This window comes from Thermobia domestica, chromosome 10, assembly GCF_964235325.1.
Source record: "Thermobia domestica chromosome 10, izTheDome1.hap1.1, whole genome shotgun sequence".
NCBI classification, from domain to species: Eukaryota; Metazoa; Arthropoda; class Insecta; order Zygentoma; family Lepismatidae; genus Thermobia; species Thermobia domestica.
This window is the reverse complement of record NC_137463.1, coordinates 209346743-209366302: the sequence shown is the minus strand read 5'-3', so window position 1 is coordinate 209366302 and position 19560 is coordinate 209346743. Positions and strand designations below refer to the sequence as shown.

The 19560-nt window shown below is 34.8% G+C and overlaps 1 protein-coding gene across 4 annotated transcripts in view; it reads left to right on the top strand.

Annotated features, from left to right (window-relative positions):
* The first annotated feature begins 10266 nt into the window (after positions 1 to 10266).
* The window catches only part of LOC145662965 (pre-mRNA-splicing factor SYF2), a 32629-nt gene continuing 23335 nt past the window's right edge, over positions 10267 to 19560 (top strand). The window contains exon 1 of one of the 4 annotated variants that reach the window (XM_081729040.1): positions 10267 to 10412. In XM_081729040.1, the coding sequence (XP_081585166.1) occupies positions 10348 to 10412 (65 nt within the window). In that variant the 5' untranslated portion in view covers positions 10267 to 10347. Of the gene's footprint in view, positions 10455 to 19560 lie in introns of all 4 variants that reach the window. The other 3 variants (XM_081729042.1, XM_081729039.1, XM_081729043.1) reach the window with 3 other exon arrangements.

Here is a 19560-nt window from a genome sequence, read left to right as displayed (position 1 = left end):
ATATGATGCGAAACATTTTTTGTGAAGGAATGAGAGTATTAGTATAAGCAATTTCTGTCATTCCACATGATATTGAAAAGGATTTTGAGTGGCAATGAAAGTATTGTATGTGTAACTATTTACTGAAGCGGAAGAATACAAGAATGCAAATAGGGTAGAAATAAAAGGCGTGAATTTCCAGTTTATACGTTAGTCATGGATGTGTGAGATGGATGTAATACAAACATACGGTTTTATTACAATCGTGTGATAAGGAGCGTCATATTATGAAGTTTCTACAGCGTCATGGCATGATGAAGCGTCAATCAACTGTGCGAAGTAAGTAAAAATTCAGAACAGAGGCAATCCATACACATTTTTCTGTCGTAAATTTAAGAAAGGAAGACAGCGTAACACTCGTGTACCAGCTGTGAAATGTACTTTTTTTTTAAGGACCGAAATTACCTGTGGAGAAAATATTGGCATTTGTAATACATTGGTGTATTTTGCCATATCCAAGATAGGATTTACTAAAGCAGACGGTTATTACGGATTTTGGGTAAACTTTACAAGACACGCTCCAGCTGCGCATCGATAAGTAGGGCCCTTTTAAAAAGTATAGTAGAGTAGAGAAAGATATAAATAAGTAGGATAGGGGTTAGAAACGGGTTAGCTTACGGTTAAGTAAGTTGTAATCCATTTTTATAAAATTATTAGTATGTAATATCTCATTTCTGAGTGTGTATACCTGCTGGAGCTGGCGTTTTAAAGTTACTCCGATTTTAAAAGTATTCTTGCATTTTCTACGCGCCTCCTCCCTTCGGACGCACTCCCTCGCTACTGCTTCCCTCCCCCGCTGCACTCCAGCCTGACTCTGTTAGATAGCGTTCGTGCTTTTTTAGTAGCCACGTAGCAGATGTCGGCTCATGGTTTATGCACTAGTTCATTTAGTGCATGTTCTGCAAAAAGAAAATGGAAAATGCATGAAATGTGTCGAAATTTGTTAGAACCATCTGCTCGAGTAATGCCACACAAATGCTGTCTGAGTCAAAGCAGGAGTGTAGCAGGGGGGGGGGGGCGAGCAAAAGCGAGAGTGTGCATCCATACGGAGCAGGCGCGTCAGCGATGGGATTTTACGCATAAACGAGGATAGTGGAAAAACACGCGGAGTATGTTTAGTACAAGGGGTCCAGAAACACGTAAAAATCATAAAATTTACAGAAGTGACTGATGCAAGTACTTAGACGTAACCAAATCTAACCTAACCTAACATAAACTAACCTAAGCTAACCTGAACTAACCTAAACTTACCTAATATTATAGAAATAAGCGAAATTCTATCTAAAATTATGCGGGACCCCTACACTAATTTAACATAAACTAACCTAACCTAAGCTAGCCTAAACTAACCTAACCTACACTTAACTAACCGAATGTGAATAGAAATTACCAAAATTGTAATGTTTTTTAAGAGAAAAGAGCTGGACCCCTTCTGCTAAACATAGGCCAAACACGCTTACACACACTATACTTTCACAATCACTGCCAATTCATTTCAATATTAAGTGCACGGACAATAATTACTTATATTCACACTCTCATTCCTTCACTAAAAATGGTTCACATTGTATTTTATCTACAAATTTTGTATTTGGTCGAACCGTCTGCTCCAGTGAACCATATTTCGATTATTTACAGACTGGTCTATTTAAAAAATATCTCAAATTTATACTGTAAACTTTGCAACTAAGTAGATCCGTACAGTAAATCTGCACACACTGTCTCTGATATTAACTTTTCTTTGTAAGAAGAAACATTTATGCTACGATATTCTTTACCTTCACCTTGCTGACAATCTATTAGTATGAACGACAAAAAATATATTACCTACTACTAGAGATGGGCATAATCGAACGACCGTAATCGATTCATTCGATTTTTCTCATAGTTCGAACGAATCGATTATTAGTTCATAGTTCGGACTAGAGATGGGCATAATCGAACGACCGTAATCGATTCATTCGATTTTTCTCATAGTTCGAACGAATCGATTATTAGTTCATAGTTCGGACGATTCGTTCAGATGTTCACAAAAGTGTAGTCGACGAAATTTTTTCTACTATTCATATGTTCGTTCATATAAACGTTCATTCCTAAATGAACAAATCGTTCGAACGGCTTCTTGTAGAAGAAGAAAAAGACATCAACTCTCTGTAATTGAACTGTGGTTCGTTCAGCACGTTCTCCTTGCATGTGAATAGGCGGAGCTTAGTAGAAGAGGGAGAAAGTCAATGCAATTCTTATTTTGAACACAGCGCGGAGAGTTCTCGATCAGAGTTTTTTTTTTTTCATTTGGTCCTTGTAATCGTGAGCCTGTCTGTCCCTGTCCCTGTCTTTCTGTTATACTTGTTGGCTGCGAAGAGGAACAGGGAGGGAGGGAGACAAGCAAAATAAATGTGAAGAGTGTCATAAATCGGAGAATAAAATACACCATTCTTTAGCAAGCGTTTGCCTCTTCTTATGTTGAAACCAAACCACGCTCAAAACAAAATCATCTACAGTAATGAAATAAAACATATCTAATTTAGAAGTAAACTCTGTATTAAATAATGTAATGTATAATTTCTAAGTACATGTTTGTATTAATTTACAACGGTGGAAAGTCGAAAGCCATTTTTTTTTTTTAATTATACTTCAACATTTCTGCAAAACAATTTTAATCAAAATGTAATCAAATTGTTTAAAAACTGTTTTTCCCGAATTGCTAAGTACTTTTTCAGAAAAAAGTATATAGGGAGGATATTTTCGGACTCGTGGAAGGAATTGTTGTGGTTAGTCTTTAAGAATTGTCTGAAACAATGAGTTTGACGTGTAGGTCTAATGCAACCGATCAATGCCAAAAAAAAAAAAAAAAAAACTCATTTTCTGGGTGTCACCGTGGTAGAGGGACGCTCCCCTATGGTTCGAGAAATCACTGGCTCGATGCCAGGCCATGCGAGTTCGTGGTGGATGACAATGTGCTCGGGGTTATCTCGAGATTCTCCAGTTCTCTCCCACTTCTCAATCTACCTATTTCTTCACTATCATTCACTTGCAGTTTCATCCGTCTCCATAAGTCATCAGCGGCATACCTGTGGGACTAAAACTTCATTTCAAACGCTGTTTCCAACCCAAGGTATATGCGAAATCATAATAATAAATAGCCAGAAACAATAATAATAAAATACCAGCAGATTCGACAAGACTTTTTCAGCGACTCGCTTCTCTTGCATGTAGGCCCACGAATAATTCCTACAAGGTTACCTATATATATATATTGAATTTAACAAAAGAAAAATCAAATTTGATGAATCGATGACATCACGGGCAACCCACATCGCCAGTGGAGTAACTTGAAGCTTCAGTGCCCCCACAATCCTTATTTATGCACACTTAACTTTCTAAACATTTTCTTTATATTTTGATCCCCTGGAGCTCTGCGTTACGTTGGCACTATTTACGCCTATGCATATCGCAATGACAAGGAACGGACATGGACCTGTCATCGGGATATGCGAATCAAACCTAACCCATTCGATAAACATAACAAAGATATGTTCATGCACAAAAAATTAAGTGCCATGGACAACAGAGTAAGTCCCTGGGGCCCATTAACACTGTTTGTATAAAGAAAAATGTAGACTCCCAGTGAAATAGCTATTGCATCAACACTATTTGTTGGATAGTCATGGCTTATAGTTCATTTTCTTCAGCATGAAACAAGCTTTCTAGAGGTGCTATATATTAGGACCCATAACTTACCTGAACAGAGAAAATTTGGGGAATGTCGGGAAAATTCCCTCTAGAAATCCCTCCCATCAACTTTGAACCCCCTTTGGAGTGACCCCGGGTAAAAGCACACGATCCAAATGTATCTCGAAAAATACTTTAGGAGATAAGATATATGTGTACCTACTAAAAAAAAGTAGTTTTGTATTGATAGACAGAATAAGTATAAGGGGTAAGCTTGTATTGGTATAGAAATTTTTCTGTCATATCTATTTCGCCTATCAATACAAAGCTATGTACACACATTTCTTATCTCCTACAGTATTTTTGAGGTACATCTGGATTGTGTGCTTTTACCCAGAGCCACTCCAGAGGGGTCCTAAGTTGATGGTAGGGATTTTCCCGACATTCTCCAAATTTTACCTATTCAAGTACGTTATGGGTCACAGTACATAGCACATCTGAAAAGCTTGTTTCATGCTTAAGAGAATGAACTATAAACCATGACTTTCCAATGAACAGTGTTGTTGCAATAGGTACTTCATTGCGAAGCTTTACTCCATTGTCCATGAGATCTAATTTTTTGTGCATGAACATATCTTTGTTATATTTATCGAATGGATTAGATTTGGTTCCGGATGACACGTTCATATCCGTTGCTTGTGACATATTTTGTATGTGTGTGAAAGTCTATTTTATATTGCTAATGACGATGTACCTCATTAATATGAATATAAGGTCTAATAGTTCTAGGAAAAGGTTTGCATGTTCGGGAAAACAATGAAACAGGTCTCTTTTTTCTAATAAAAATAGCATAGTCCCTTTGGCAGAAGAAGGAAAGGCAGAGGTAGAACGAGCGATAACTTACTTCATCTTCATTGGAGAAAACTTCCTACACAGCACCAACTTCATTCTTTCAATTGTGTCATTATTTCGTTCATGGAGGGTTGAAAAAAAAACGAACAAGGGTTCCCTTCTTCGGCAATAACAGTTTCTTTACCTCCCTTCCTCTTCCACTCATGCCTCGGAATCTGAAAATGGCGCGAACATTTATCAGAAGTAATAAATCCCAATACAGGAGAGCCTACTGGCATAAAGTTGACTCAGAGCGCATGCGCCAGTATCTGTAATCAACTTTAGCCTGACTGGAATATGAACGAATAATCCACCAGTCGACACAAGAGTCTTTTCAGCCGGCATTCTCAAAATGAACAATTCGTTCGAACGATCTGACGAATAGTTGACTGGTCGTTCGACTATACCGATCATTCGATCATGCACATCTCTACCTACTACGCTACTATAAACTTCAATATTTCGAAAAAACTGACTAAAAGTATAAACAACTGAATTCTTCTTTTTCTTCTGTGAAAGTATGATACAACAGAATACTACAAAAGTTAGGACGCGCCTCCATTGCATCTGAATGTTACTGCTAACGCGAATGCGAATGCGAAGTGCGAATTCATGTGCATCTACTACATCCGAAGTTTTTTTCATGCGAATCAAGTTGCAATGTCTCTTTCAAACCTTCAACGTGAAATATTTTTGCTTGAAAATTCATATCTTAAAGTTTTCAGAGCAATAATAATAATAATAATAATAATAATAATAATAATAATAATAATAATAATAATAATAATAATAATAATAATAATTATTATTATTATTATTATTATTCGCAGTGGTCGGTTCAATAAAGGAAGTTCACACATTGGAGCATTTGTTATTATTATTAAACTAAGTAATACAGTGAAACCTCTCAAAACGGACATCGGTGGAACATTATTTGTCCGTAAATGAGAGGTGTCTGTAAAAGTAAGGGTTCTCTCTCATAACATCACACCACACATATTTATGACATGGAAGAATAAGAAAGTTTGTTCTCTTATGAAGGTGTCCACTATTGAGAAATGCCCGTTAAGAGAGGTTTCACTGTATCAGGAATTAACCAGAACAATTTTACCCAGTAATTACATATGAATTGATTACATACAAATTATTGTAATTATTTTGCAAAATTCTGCCATTATTTCAATTTATCCATTCCAGCAATTTCAGTGGGTGATTTTCTTTTTCCAAAATATTAATTGGGAAAAAATTTCCCTCGTCCCATGCTAAATCACTTTCGCTTAGTAATTAATACTCCACATAGTTGTAATTTCATTATTTTAATATTCTAATCCTGTTGTTAACGTTAATTTTTGTAATATTTTTTGATCTCTTAGTCTCCGCTCCTGCCCCTTCCTGACTACGTTATTGGCTCTGAATATCTTTCATAAGAAAATTATTCATTGATTGGTTTTCCAGAAATCCAGTTCTTCAATATTTCTGTTTTGTCTTTTTTAATGTAGCCTAATCTTAATAATCCGCTCAATGAATTTACGTGAATAAAAGTATACTTTACAAAAAATTAAGCTAGGGACAAATGCTTTCATGCATAACACTACACTCAGTCTAAAATATATATAATTCTTGCCTCTATCGATCTTATCATTTCTAAAAACGTTTTGACTACACCCTTCTAACTTCCGTCCGTTGATACTCCACTTGCAGAGTAGCACTTACCAACTGAATCTCGTATAGGCTTATTACTATATTGTCACATTTTTCCTTATTGAGGAGAAGGTATGTGAATGACCGCTAAAGACGTTGCAAATTTCAGTCATCTGCATTTGTCCATCAATCTCTTTTCTCAGAAACGACCGCGGAGCCAAGGAAGGTAGGTATGAGCTGGTCTGTTTGTCAATTGTTTTGATTGAAACACCTCCCGAAAAAATTAGGTCATGTGGTTCTCGAAGCCGTACATGAGAACGAGGTCGCTTCGTATTTTGAAGTGAAATAAATAAGAATATTGCCTTCCTTCCTAAACGCGAAGCCTTTTTTAACTTGATGTAATAAATAACCTACATGACACTGATTGATACAATTGGATTTTGAGGAGTATTCCTTTTCCATCCAGGGGTGTGTGTAAAGAAATTTGGGGGAGTGTTAGGAGAGTGTTGGAGGGGTGTAGATGACTCCCTTTCATAGAAAACTCACTCGTACCCATTCCTACGAGTAACGCAGTATGACATTTATCAATGTTACATTATATGAAAATGTTTATATAACAAGTAAAAATTTGTTCTTGTGTATTAATAAAGCGATTCAGACGTGCAATAATAATAATAATAATAATAATAATAATAATAATAATAATAATAATAATAATAATAATAATAATAATAATAATAGCGGTGATAATAGTAGTATGGAAAATTGAAGTAATATTTTTTTTCACATATTTAAAGTTTCGGACCTAAAAGTAACGCGTTACTTTCGAAGTAAAGTAACAGTTACTTTTTTGGGGCAAGTAACGCGTTACGTTTTAAGAGAAAGTAAAGTAACTTGTAACGCGTTACATTTTTACAAGTAACTTACCCAACACTGCTTCACATTTTAAAAATAAGTGTTCTAGTGTTTCATCTTCCTTAAATCATAGTTGACATTTTCCGTTCACTTCTTTAATTTTTTTTTCAATCTTACCCTTATTTCAAGGCTTCCTTACCTGGTTTTGAAATGCAAAATGCTCCGTAAATCATTGTCCATATAATTTATTTTCTCATAACGCTTTTTATATATGTATATTCCTTGCAAACTGCTCTTTTTGACTACTTCTTCATACTACTTTTCCTCTGCTTTTTTCATTAATTGTTTTTTCCGGTGATTTCTTTCTCAATTTTTATAATTCTCTTCTCTGTGCTAGCGAGTAGTTTGATCATATTTTCTTTCTAATTTCATAACTCTCCTAAACCATTTTGTGCTCTCCCCTTTTCTCATATGTTTAGTGGCTTCATGCACAACTTTTACTAATTTTGTTTCTTCCATCTTCCAAGATATTTTATTTTACTCATACCTTCTCTTCTTTTCAAAATCACTCCACCCCATCTCTCCTGTTATAGTTACATTTGCACTTAATTTATTTGCTCCTAGGGCAAACCTTCCTATTTGAATTTGTGCTTGTTGTAAAATATTTCTGGTTTTATCCGTTAAAGTCATTACTTCATTTGCATATGTTAACGCCAGTACTGCTACTTGTTTCCAAAGTGTTCTTGACACCTCATATCTGTTGTATGACCACATTGCTTTATTTTTTTTATAATTGCTGTCTATTTTTGTAGTTTATGTTTCAGTTTTTTTTTTTCATTTCAAGTAAGTATTGTTCTCCTTATTCAAGTGTAATTCCTAAAAATTTTATTTTCTCAGTCCTGTTTATTATTATGTTTCCTGCTTGTATATTTTGATCATCTGTGTCTCCACTAAAAACCATGAACTTGCTTTTTCTTCACTAATTTTTAAACCAATTTCTTCTTCTTTCCTAACTACTGTTTCTAGCATTTCCTAATGTCTTCAATATTATTACTCATCAAAGCTACATCGTCCGCAAATAGAGTGCCAGGGACTTTTCTTACTTTTTATTTTCCTTGCAGTCTTAATTCTATCTCTCTGATTGTTTTGGTCAATGCTTCTTCCACTTCGTGTATATATAACAGGAATATAACTGCTGATAGAAAACATCCTTGTTTCAAACCTTTGTTACTGCCTATCCATTTTGATTTTATGTTTCCCATTTCATATCTGTATTTGTTATCCTTAAATAGTTCCTTAAGGAGCTTAATAAATTTCTTTGAGATACCTAAGTTTCCCATTACTTCCCATAATATCTTTCTCTTGACTGTATCATACGCCCTTTCAATATCAATAAACGCTACAATAAAATCTTCTTTCCTTTCTCTGCATATTTCTATCAGTTGTGTTATGTAGATATTATCTGTTGTTCTTCTACATCTGAACCCAGCAACCCAGAATACCCAGAAAACAGTGTTGTCAATCCAATATAAAGTTTTTTTTTTTATTACAAATAGCACTACTTCAGATCATTACATATTTCAAATCAATATGTCAAAAGAAACTTAATATCATTTATTAGTCAGTGTTGCAAGCTAAGGTTGCTATAGTATCACAAACATCCAAAGTTCGACAGCCTCTATCACACGTACAATACTATGGAGATAAACAGGACAATGCACATCGGAAGTACCTTAGCGTTGGATACCATAGTCATGGTATGACTTGTTTCGAAAGGAGCGAAGTTACAAGGACTTGAAAATTTAAAATTTTCGATAGGTTTTCGCAAGAAAACATAGTTACATAAGTATAATATCTAGCTACGCCAGTGGCGGATCGAGGAAAGGGCCGGGGGCCTAGGCCTCTACAGTTTTTTTTTGAGTGACAAAAATATTTCAAGCTATTATTTATATATTCTTGAAAGTTTATAGTAAACTCATGATATACCTATCATAGTCTGGGTTCTAACTGCCCCCTCAGTTCTTATCTCCTAGATCCGCCACTGAGCTACGCGTATGGTTAGCAATTGGCGAACAAATCTTTTGCTGTTTACAGCACTTCGATATCTCAAACCGTTCCAGAGAAAAAGTTCGCAACATTGCTGAAAATGGCGTATTTGTGGAAAGTATTTTAAATGATTGTTATTTCCCTTCTCTTTCATATCATTACAGCAATAGCTTTTAGCAGGGGTGCCCACAAGGGGGGGCTATGACGCAAACTGCGTCATTGAAATATTTGGGGGGGGTTAAAATCTATATAAATATGTTTGATGAGGGGGGGTAAAATTAATAGAAAAGAAGATTTTTTCATGGAAGAACACCTACGGATAGACAATTGGGGGGGGGGTGCGTCATAGACATAAGGGGGGGGTGGGCACCACTGCTTTTAGTACCTGTAATTACAAGTTCTCGCAATTAACTTCTTACATAGTTAAACCAGCTCGATTGATTACTGGAGTGAAATAAAAAAAGACAGTATTTTACATTGAACTATTGCATTTTTCTTGTTAAAAAATCAGAATGGAAATCGTTCATGGACCATGCTAAATTGAAGCTCTTAATACATAGTACTTTATGCTCTCCAGAAACGGCTCGTGATGGGAGTCACACTGATAAAACTTTCTTAATATAGGCAGTGTTTCTTCTACGTATACTTTCGGAGATTAGTTGCTCCCACATAGTTTTTTAAGCGCCCCAAGAACTAAGAAAAATTACTAGGTAAATTGTTATTATAAATATAGTTCCAGTGCACTCTTCACATTTTGACCTACAGCCGCGACAAGAGCTTTTGTAAGAACGCTTGAATATATTAATTTGTTTAATACAACAAATAATAACATTAGTTAATCTATTTTCCCTTAGTTTCAAGTGATAAACTTTCTTTTTTTACTATTATGACTTCCATAACACGCCACTTCTGTTCCACTACTGGATTATTCCTCATCCACCTTCTTCGAAATTGCGAAGTGTAATGGAATTCAAAACATGCGAAGATCAATAACTATTATCGCAAATTAAAACGCAGATTTTGAGTTCCGTTGATGGAAGTAGTTACTGAAAAACGTCCTTGGGCTATTTTTAAAAGACTACAGTAACAAATTAATAATTAATTCATTAACATTTATGTATTTCAGGTTTTATTTATTTTTTGTTTTGTTTTTAACTAGCAGAGATCTCAATTAACTATTTCTAGAGATAGTTTCAGTTTCCGATGTGTGTTGTAACCACTGGAAAACAAATGAGTACGAATATCCGCATCACGGAAGTGGAAAGGTGGTTAGTAGTTACATTATATTCTTTACGCATTTTAATCAGTAGGTAAATATAAGAATTATACAGAAAATTAGTTTTAAAATATGCAGAAAATCATAAAAATGAATTTGTTTGTATATATAGAAATGGAGGTTCTTTGGGGAAGTCAGGTAGTAAGCAAATGTTTTTATTTATGTTGTAAGTATTGTTAAGACCTTACATGACAAATTTGTTTATACACAACATAAAATATTGAAGCCGAGATTGGGAATAGGAACCCAATAGCGACCTGCCTCTTAGTACCTACAGCAATCGTATATTACAGGTGACGTCGTATTCTTTGATGTAGGTTAACTGCAGGAAAATATAGTTGGTTTTAGCAGATTTTTCGTGGCGAAGTCCGACGTAAACTGTCTAAAGAACTGTTACCTCACATATGACTCACCAACTGATGCTAGTGGTCATTGCATACTATTAATTTTTCTGGTTCAGGGTACGAGGAAGTTGTGTGCACCTTTAGGGATAGGCGAGTTAATGATGCTGGGTAGCCTATATGCATAAAGCAAAATAAGTAGGGAAATTGCGTATCAATCTGCGCTAGATGGTCACTTAAATCTATCTTTGAATTATAATTGTATAGTAATGAACTAGACTTCACACTGTTTGTACGTTCACAGATTACTTGTTTGGTGCTTCCGTCCTCGAAGCGAGAGACGCGGGGTTGGTTGCTGGTGGGAAATTATGCGGTTCGGACTCCACGTTAAGCTTTATGTCCATGTCTGAGATAACTTCGCTATTGAAAAATGATGTTAGTGTCTAATCCAATAAATAAATAAATAACTCCCTTTAAGATGACTCTTCCTGTGTGATTTACATATTTTATCTTGTAAACTTTAAGATAAACAACAACGCCGGGTTAACTTTAGACAACGTACTCCAATAGGTATCCTTACGTGCGGTGATATGTTCAAAATTTCGTAAACACGGGAGGGAGTTCAATCTCACAATATCTTTTCTCGGTGTTTGTATTCACATTTCAATGTAGCAAGTGTTTAGTTTTGTGTACTGTCTTGCTGAAGATCAGGTTAAAGCTCGGGTCCCCGTTTTGTACGCCACTGCTTACGCGAACACTTACATTAGCAATATTTTCAACTATAAAAAGAAACCGTCGTATTCGCAGATGTAACAGAGAAATCTTTCTTTACGTGTAATGTATACCTACCGTCGCCCAGGGGCGTAAGTAAGGGGCCTCACTTTACGCTGTCTGCGGGAGGGCCCTCAAGCATTTAGTTACGCCACTGCCTTCGCCAATGTGTCTGCTGCTACCCTGACGCAGATTAATTGCAATTCTAGCTTGTAATAATAACTTAGAACAGATTAGCGATGTTTCATATACTTGCACCAGTGGTGCTTCCACGGGGGAAGGCAGGATTGGCAAAAACCATGGTTTTTATTGAAAAAAACAACAAAAAACTCGTTTTTTTTTTGGTTTAAACCAGGTTTCTTTGGTTTAAATAATTTGCTCTATGTATTTATATCACATATGGACAGAAATAAGCTTGTTTCGCCTTGGTGTTATTATGCAACAATGGGGTTATGCTGTAAGAGATCACATAAGCGTAAAGCGGAATCCAAACCACTTCTCGGCTTACATCCAAAAGAAATTGTCCTCCATTTGAACTCGAAACCGGGACTATTTGGCCACTAATGCTATACGTCTCCTGACTCACTCACGAAAGACTCCTGATAAAAATACGTTGTATTGATCTTTACATACTTGTTAATATAATTGCCAAGAGTCATTTCAGAAGGACAAAAAGATAAACTGTTGCCCAAGTGAAACTATTATACAGAATTACTTATGGACAATTTCAAAATACTGCAGAGTACTAAAGAATTAAGTTAGTCCAAGTTAGTTCACTACAACTTTCATTAGTCCAAGTTAAAAAATACGACGACTTAATTTGCATATGAGTAAGAAAAGGAATAAAGATACGAATTATTTAAGTCTACTTTAGCTCTGACCCACTATACCTAAAGAGATACCAAAGATATTTTTGATTTCAATAAATGCCCCTCATGGAGGTTTGTATGACCCCCTCCCCCCAAAAAAGTACATTTCCATGTATTTTATCAATAGCAAACATGATTAAAACGAAACAATATTTAGAATTTTTCTTTGCAGTTGGATAACAATAATAACTATAAAAAATCAGAAAAGAAACATTAAAAAAAACAGAAGTTGCTTTTGTAGTATAATCCCTTTGAGTAATGAATGGGGAATTTAGGTCTAAATACAATACAATTATATACGGAAATGAAACGTGATAACCACAAATGTGTGTTCATCAAGATTTTAAGAACACTTAAACTGTTATGAACGTTTTTTGTTTTAAACCAATTGTTTTTTTTTTAAAAAAACAGCTGGTTTAAACCAGCCAACCCTGGGGAAAGGGGGTCCAGATTTTCCAATTCAACATACATTTGTATACTTTCTCAATAAAACTGTAGGCCCTACTTGTTTAGCAGGAAAATGATTGATGTTGCATGATAATTTAATCTTACAATTCATCTGTACTCTTTCCCTTATAAAAACAATCTAGTTCTATCATTTTTTCTGAAAGTAATTTACAGTTACTTATCGTCTTAACGAGTGCAGAATAATACCCGTTCAATTCTACATAGATATAGTGACTTGCGACCCCTCCCAAGAAAGAAAGAAAAAAAAAAGGATGCGCGCCTGAATTGACCGTACCTGTCTTATCTTAAAGATGCAACAATGCTATCTATGCCAAAACATTCTAAACAGGTGCTATTTTTCGTGTCTGCGTAAGGATAAGAACTGGAGCATGTAATGTAAAGTTAAATAATAACATCGAATAGAAAGAAGGAAAACATCTTCACATTTCACTTTATTTTGAGGAGGATACTACGTTAAATTTTGTTGTGTGATTTCTTTACTAATACTTTTCGCCTGAACTACTTACGTAATACAGTTTCTTTGTGAGGTAATACTTATAACACAATTGGATTGTGTTGGGTTCGGTTCCAGTTCGGGGCAGGTATACTTACGACCTGTGGGGCTCGTGTCTTGATCGGTACGACTGAATTATGATTTCACTAAGTATAATTATTTCATTTAGACACTGAGAATTCCCATTTGTAATGAATGTGAATGATGGAACGGAGTATAAAATTCTCTTTTGTGCAGTAGTGGTTAGAGATTGTGGGATGAATTGCATGTAGTCATTAATTAAGATGGGTTCGATCCAAATCAGTTTATGCGCGTACCCACGCTCAGTGACACGCCCGATGCACATCCGTACAATTTCTACACCAACCAAATATTCTTACCGTTCCAGTAGTGATTTGCGTGAGAAACTGGTATGGAGCAACTGAAACATAATGCATGTATGATATTGATTTACTTAAACACAAATATTATACATACAACATACATACTTACTTCAACGTTTTAGTTTGATACCTCTGTGATTTTTATATTTTAGGATTTTCATTTGTCATTTACCATATTGAATACAAGCCCATGAATTTTATTAGAAAAATAAAATAAAATAAAAAAAGGTGTTTTGAACACTTGAATTTGAATTTTTGAACTATAACGACGAAGCCGGCAAATTGCTTAACAAATCACCAATTCACACACGCACTGGGGCTTTGGAGATTTTGAAAAAGGAAGGGGGAGGCCAATAGATGTATTGGAGGGCAGTTTTCTAGAATCTTCTTTCCATTTTTCTTCGAAGGGATGTCCTGTTTTCCAACATAGTTTCTATTCTCATCATTCAGCTGCGTAGTTGGCAATGTACTGGCTTATGTTTCCACTGATTGACAATTTACAAAATATATTGATCTCTTGTTTTACCTATGTTCCTTTACCATAACATGAGTGAAATTCAACATTAGATTTGTTGTTTAGAGCTGAACAACAACGCTGTCACAAAACTAAAAAGGTGTGCTCGTACTTAGTTGGAGCTGTTTTGAGGCATTTTGTATTATTTTCGTAGAACTTCACTGAAACTTACTTGAAATATAGAATAACACAATTTCTGCAGTTCACTTCGACTTATATTGATGCGATTTCCCAAAGGATTGGTGAATTAACTTAGGATTTTGATGCTGTCCCAAGTACCTCTTCTATTCATTGCTGCATCCATTTTCGCGCACACCGTTCCCGCCTTCTTCTTCTAGCGTCGGTTAGCTTACTCCAATCACACCAAAGGATTATTTTAAAAAAAATATCCATAAGCAGTATTGTTAACAAAAATATGGATCACGGGTGATAAATAATCTTGCCATTGATATATTATACTTAAAATTCTGAAATCAATAAAAACAACTTAGGATGGCTTTTGAAACTACGGCACTATTTTTTGGAACATCACCACATCATGTCCCTTTTTGTTCGGTCAACCGGAAATACAAGTTACTGCTCACAGCACTGCCAACTCATAAAAAGGATAAAACTAACACAAAGTTTGCGTCGACGTATAATCCATGCGGCCTCATTCCAATTCAGCCAAGGAAAACTGGGAGAATTTAAAATGGAATGGGAGTGAGGGGGGCCACACGCTCATAAATGGCGTGCGACATGGACGATGATCTTCTTTGAAGATTATCAGAACCCTGGGACCTTGGGTTTCCTTTTCTTAGAGTTATTTTTCCGGTTATTATTCCTCTTCTTTCTTCCGTTATTAATATTGATCCATTATAGTTCACTAACATTTTACACAAACGTAGATGGGCTTTTATTTCATGAGCTATATACTTTAAATGGGCTTTTCTTTTTTTTTGTGTGTGTGTGTAAATATAAGATTACATTTGTTTTTATAAGACAATATTTCAATATAAGTCGAGTAATATTGATTATCTATCACAGTTTCATTTTATATTATATCTTATTCATATTTTATTTATTAACATCAAACCAATATATTTCTTACACTATTACTTAAATCATAAAATTTTCAATTTTTTTTTTTTTTTGTAAGTATCTGACTCGTGTTTTAACATCTTACACTAAAGATAATTATCATACTGAAGACATAAAATTTTCAATATTTTGAGAAAAATGACACATGAAATGCAAAAATAACCTTTTCATCAATATATGCTTCCTTATAACTAATTCTCAGAATAACTCCTAATAATGTAATATTTCCATTCTTCAAACCTTTAAAATACAACATTTAAACAGCACTATTAATTAGTTAATTAACTTTAAACATAATACAATAATACAATAACACGAATATATGAAATGAAATCTTTCATTCGTAAACAAATATTTAAAACATATTACATATTAAAAACTTTATTTCACACAATATTGAGTAATATACGTTTTGTCGAGATTTAATAAAAATTATCGGCGCCTTAAAGATTCACAGCTAAATTTTTACAACGTAATAATTTAGTTATGACTCTCTCTGATCACTCGACGGGATCTGCCTGGCTAAATTTCGAAGGAATCTACCCACAATGAATTATTTGTTCTACCTCCCCGAGATGAGGCCGAATTAAAGAATACAAGGTTAAAAACTTAAAATAATAAAGAATGGGATTTACCAAAATAGCTTACTCCGAGCGTTAAAAACATGTTACATTACCCAATACATATATAAGAGGGGGGGGGGTGGACCTCATCTCCATGACTTGGCATATTTCTTTGCTGGTTTTTCCATTGCTTTGGAAAAGAAATATCAACGGCCATCTGGAAGTCGCATAGCGGGTCACAGATGCCTGCATATATCATATGAAACGACTTTTTTTTTTTTTTTTTTTTTTACATTCCTTGCACTTGTTCATTTAGTGCCACATAAGGATTCTGTAGATTTACTAACGCAAATTCCAATACATCAGATGAGCATAAATTTTTACAGTACAGAAAATTCAAATACTTATCAATATCTAGCAATTTCTCCAATATTTTATGTATTCGTTGGTTATTACTTCTGGATTGAACACTTTGAGATAAACATACTGGTGTTGTAGTTAATGCATTGCAAAGAACAGTTTCAACACTGCTTTCTAGATCTGAATTTTTAAGTTCGTTTGAAATTACATCATGGTATTTCTCAGAACTATGTTTTATTGCTAAATCTAACCAGATTTTACGAGTTTGTTTCGTAGGTTTCCACACCTTAAGTCTATCCACTGAATGTGAACCAATTGATTTACCAGTTAAAGGATCTAACAATTTACCAATCTTCTCAATTTCTAATTTCTTTACATTCTAACAACAAAATATTTAATCTTGCATTCATTTTTTTTTTTTTTGTAATATTCAAAAATCTTAAACATTGCTACGGTCAAATTTCCAAAATGTACACCATCCAGTTTTCTCGCAAGCATGTTTTTATCCAATTCCTACTCTTGGTTTTTCAAGTACAACAAGAATTTTGAATTTTATTCCAAAACGTTTAATAAACATGTCTTCGTAATTGCCTGTGTGTTTTCTGCAACAAATATTTACTTTAATACTTATTGATTTTTCATACGCGTGTGATTTTTCATTGTCAAAAGCAACAACAAATCGTATATTGGCAGAAATTTTGACTTTCGACTTACCACATTGCTTCACTAACATGCAATTTCCACATATATTGTAATTATGTTTACTGCACTTATTTTCGTTCAAAATTTTGTTGCGTGAACTTTTCTGCCTGATTATGTATGAAGCATTGAATTTGCTTTTATGATCAACCCGGTTTTTCATTTTCCCTGTGTGATTACGCGTATGTGCTGTTACTGAATGCTCGTGCCACCTAGCACAAGTTCGTCTGACTAACCTAACTTTTGCCCTTTTCTCACGTTTGTCTTGAATTTTCGACGCTTGGCTATAACACGGTTTTCTCACCTGATTTCTACATTTTTCACGGACAGCATCATAATTTTTAACGACTAATTCCTGCATATCGTTTCCTTTTGCATTGACTTTTAACCTTTTGAACAACTTACAACGCTTACTAGGTTTCAACTTTTCATTTTGCTTTTCACTTACATTTTCTGATTGTGCTTTTTCTGGAGTGACTACATTGCTTTTTTCATTACTACTTACCACCATACAATTGCCTTTGTGCTTACATTGGGTTTTCTTAAAATTCCTACGGACAAACTTTGACATTCTTTCAAAAGATCGCAATATTTTGTGCATCCCTTTTATTTTTCGTTTCAGTTTCCTCAACTTTTGTTTCTTACCGTGCGTATGCTTACCACGCTTTGACCAATATTTGTACTTTCTAACGGATTTACTCAATATGTACTGCAGCTTACTAAAACCATTTTGACAACTTTCAACTTGTTTGTGCCATGATATTTCACTAACATTATTCTCTTTGATGCTACTAGTGCCTGAACTGATTTCATCATTCATTACACATATTTGGGTGCATAGAAAACAATAAAACCTTATGCGCTTGAAACTTGCAACATACACATTTATCACAACCAAGTGAGAATTGTTACCACCGTTTTCCTTCTTGTCAATCTGAACCCTAACTATGTTCACGAAGTACGAACATATGTCATTACTTGGAATACATGCAAACTTATCTGTTTGTGACGTGCTTTGGACGCATCCTAGCTCCATTAAATTCAACATATGACTAATGAGTAAAGAGCGCATTCTCTTGCCTCCATTCATTAATATTACTACATTAGTACAATTACACGTACAAAACCTATCAGTGCACTTTCCTCCGTAACATGACAAATATTTTCTGTTCAACGCATTTACTTTCTGTTTAAACTTCGAACGAACACTAGGCCTACATGACGTAACAGTTTGGCTAACTAAACCTTTACATTTGTATGACACTGGCTGACTACTTGTTTCTTTACCATTGCAAGCGCTAACAAAAACTGATTCATTTACTACCCTTTGGCACCCTTGTTCTACATCTGCACAACTAGCCTTTTCAATTGGAGCTTCAATTGATTCAATTTTTTCTTGGACCCCTTTTTCTTCACTTTTACCCCAAATTTCTTTCTTTGCAACTTCTATTTGTGCCTGGAGTTTATCGTTGATCTGCTGTTTTGTTGCCTCTGAAATTTCTAACATCTTGTTTTCTAAGGAATCATTGATCTCAGCAATTTTGCTTTCTAAAGACTCGTTAACTTTTTCAATTTTGTTTTCTAAAAACTCACGTACGTTATTAGTTTCTTCAACAACTTTTTCTATTTTATTTTCTAACGATTCACGTAAATTTTGCATTTCGGTTTTATTTGCATTAAGTGCATCCAGCACTAACTTAACATTACTTTCATCCATTTTTTGCAATTACAGAAAATTTCTAAGTACGAGTCAGATACTTTATACCTTTACGTTTCTGCACATAAATCACCACTTTTTACATGTACGGTGAAGGAGTTCTGTTCCTGTTTCGGAGCGCCATTCTTATAACACAATTGGTTCGGTTCCTGTTCGGGCTAGCCATTTTTGTAACACAATTGGATTGTGTTGGGTTCGGTTCCAGTTCGGGGCAGGTATACTTACGACCTGTGGGGCTCGTGTCTTGATCGGTACGACTGAATTATGATTTCACTAAGTATAATTATTTCATTTAGACACTGAGAATTCCCATTTGTAATGAATGTGAATGATGGAACGGAGTATAAAATTCTCTTTTGTGCAGTAGTGGTTAGAGATTGTGGGATGAATTGCATGTAGTCATTAATTAAGATGGGTTCGATCCAAATCAGTTTATGCGCGTACCCACGCTCAGTGACACGCCCGATGCACATCCGTACAATTTCTACACCAACCAAATATTCTTACCGTTCCAGTAGTGATTTGCGTGAGAAACTGGTATGGAGCAACTGAAACATAATGCATGTATGATATTGATTTACTTAAACACAAATATTATACATACAACATACATACTTACTTCAACGTTTTAGTTTGATACCTCTGTGATTTTTATATTTTAGGATTTTCATTTGTCATTTACCATATTGAATACAAGCCCATGAATTTTATTAGAAAAATAAAATAAAATAAAAAAAGGTGTTTTGAACACTTGAATTTGAATTTTTGAACTATAACGACGAAGCCGGCAAATTGCTTAACAAATCACCAATTCACACACGCACTGGGGCTTTGGAGATTTTGAAAAAGGAAGGGGGAGGCCAATAGATGTATTGGAGGGCA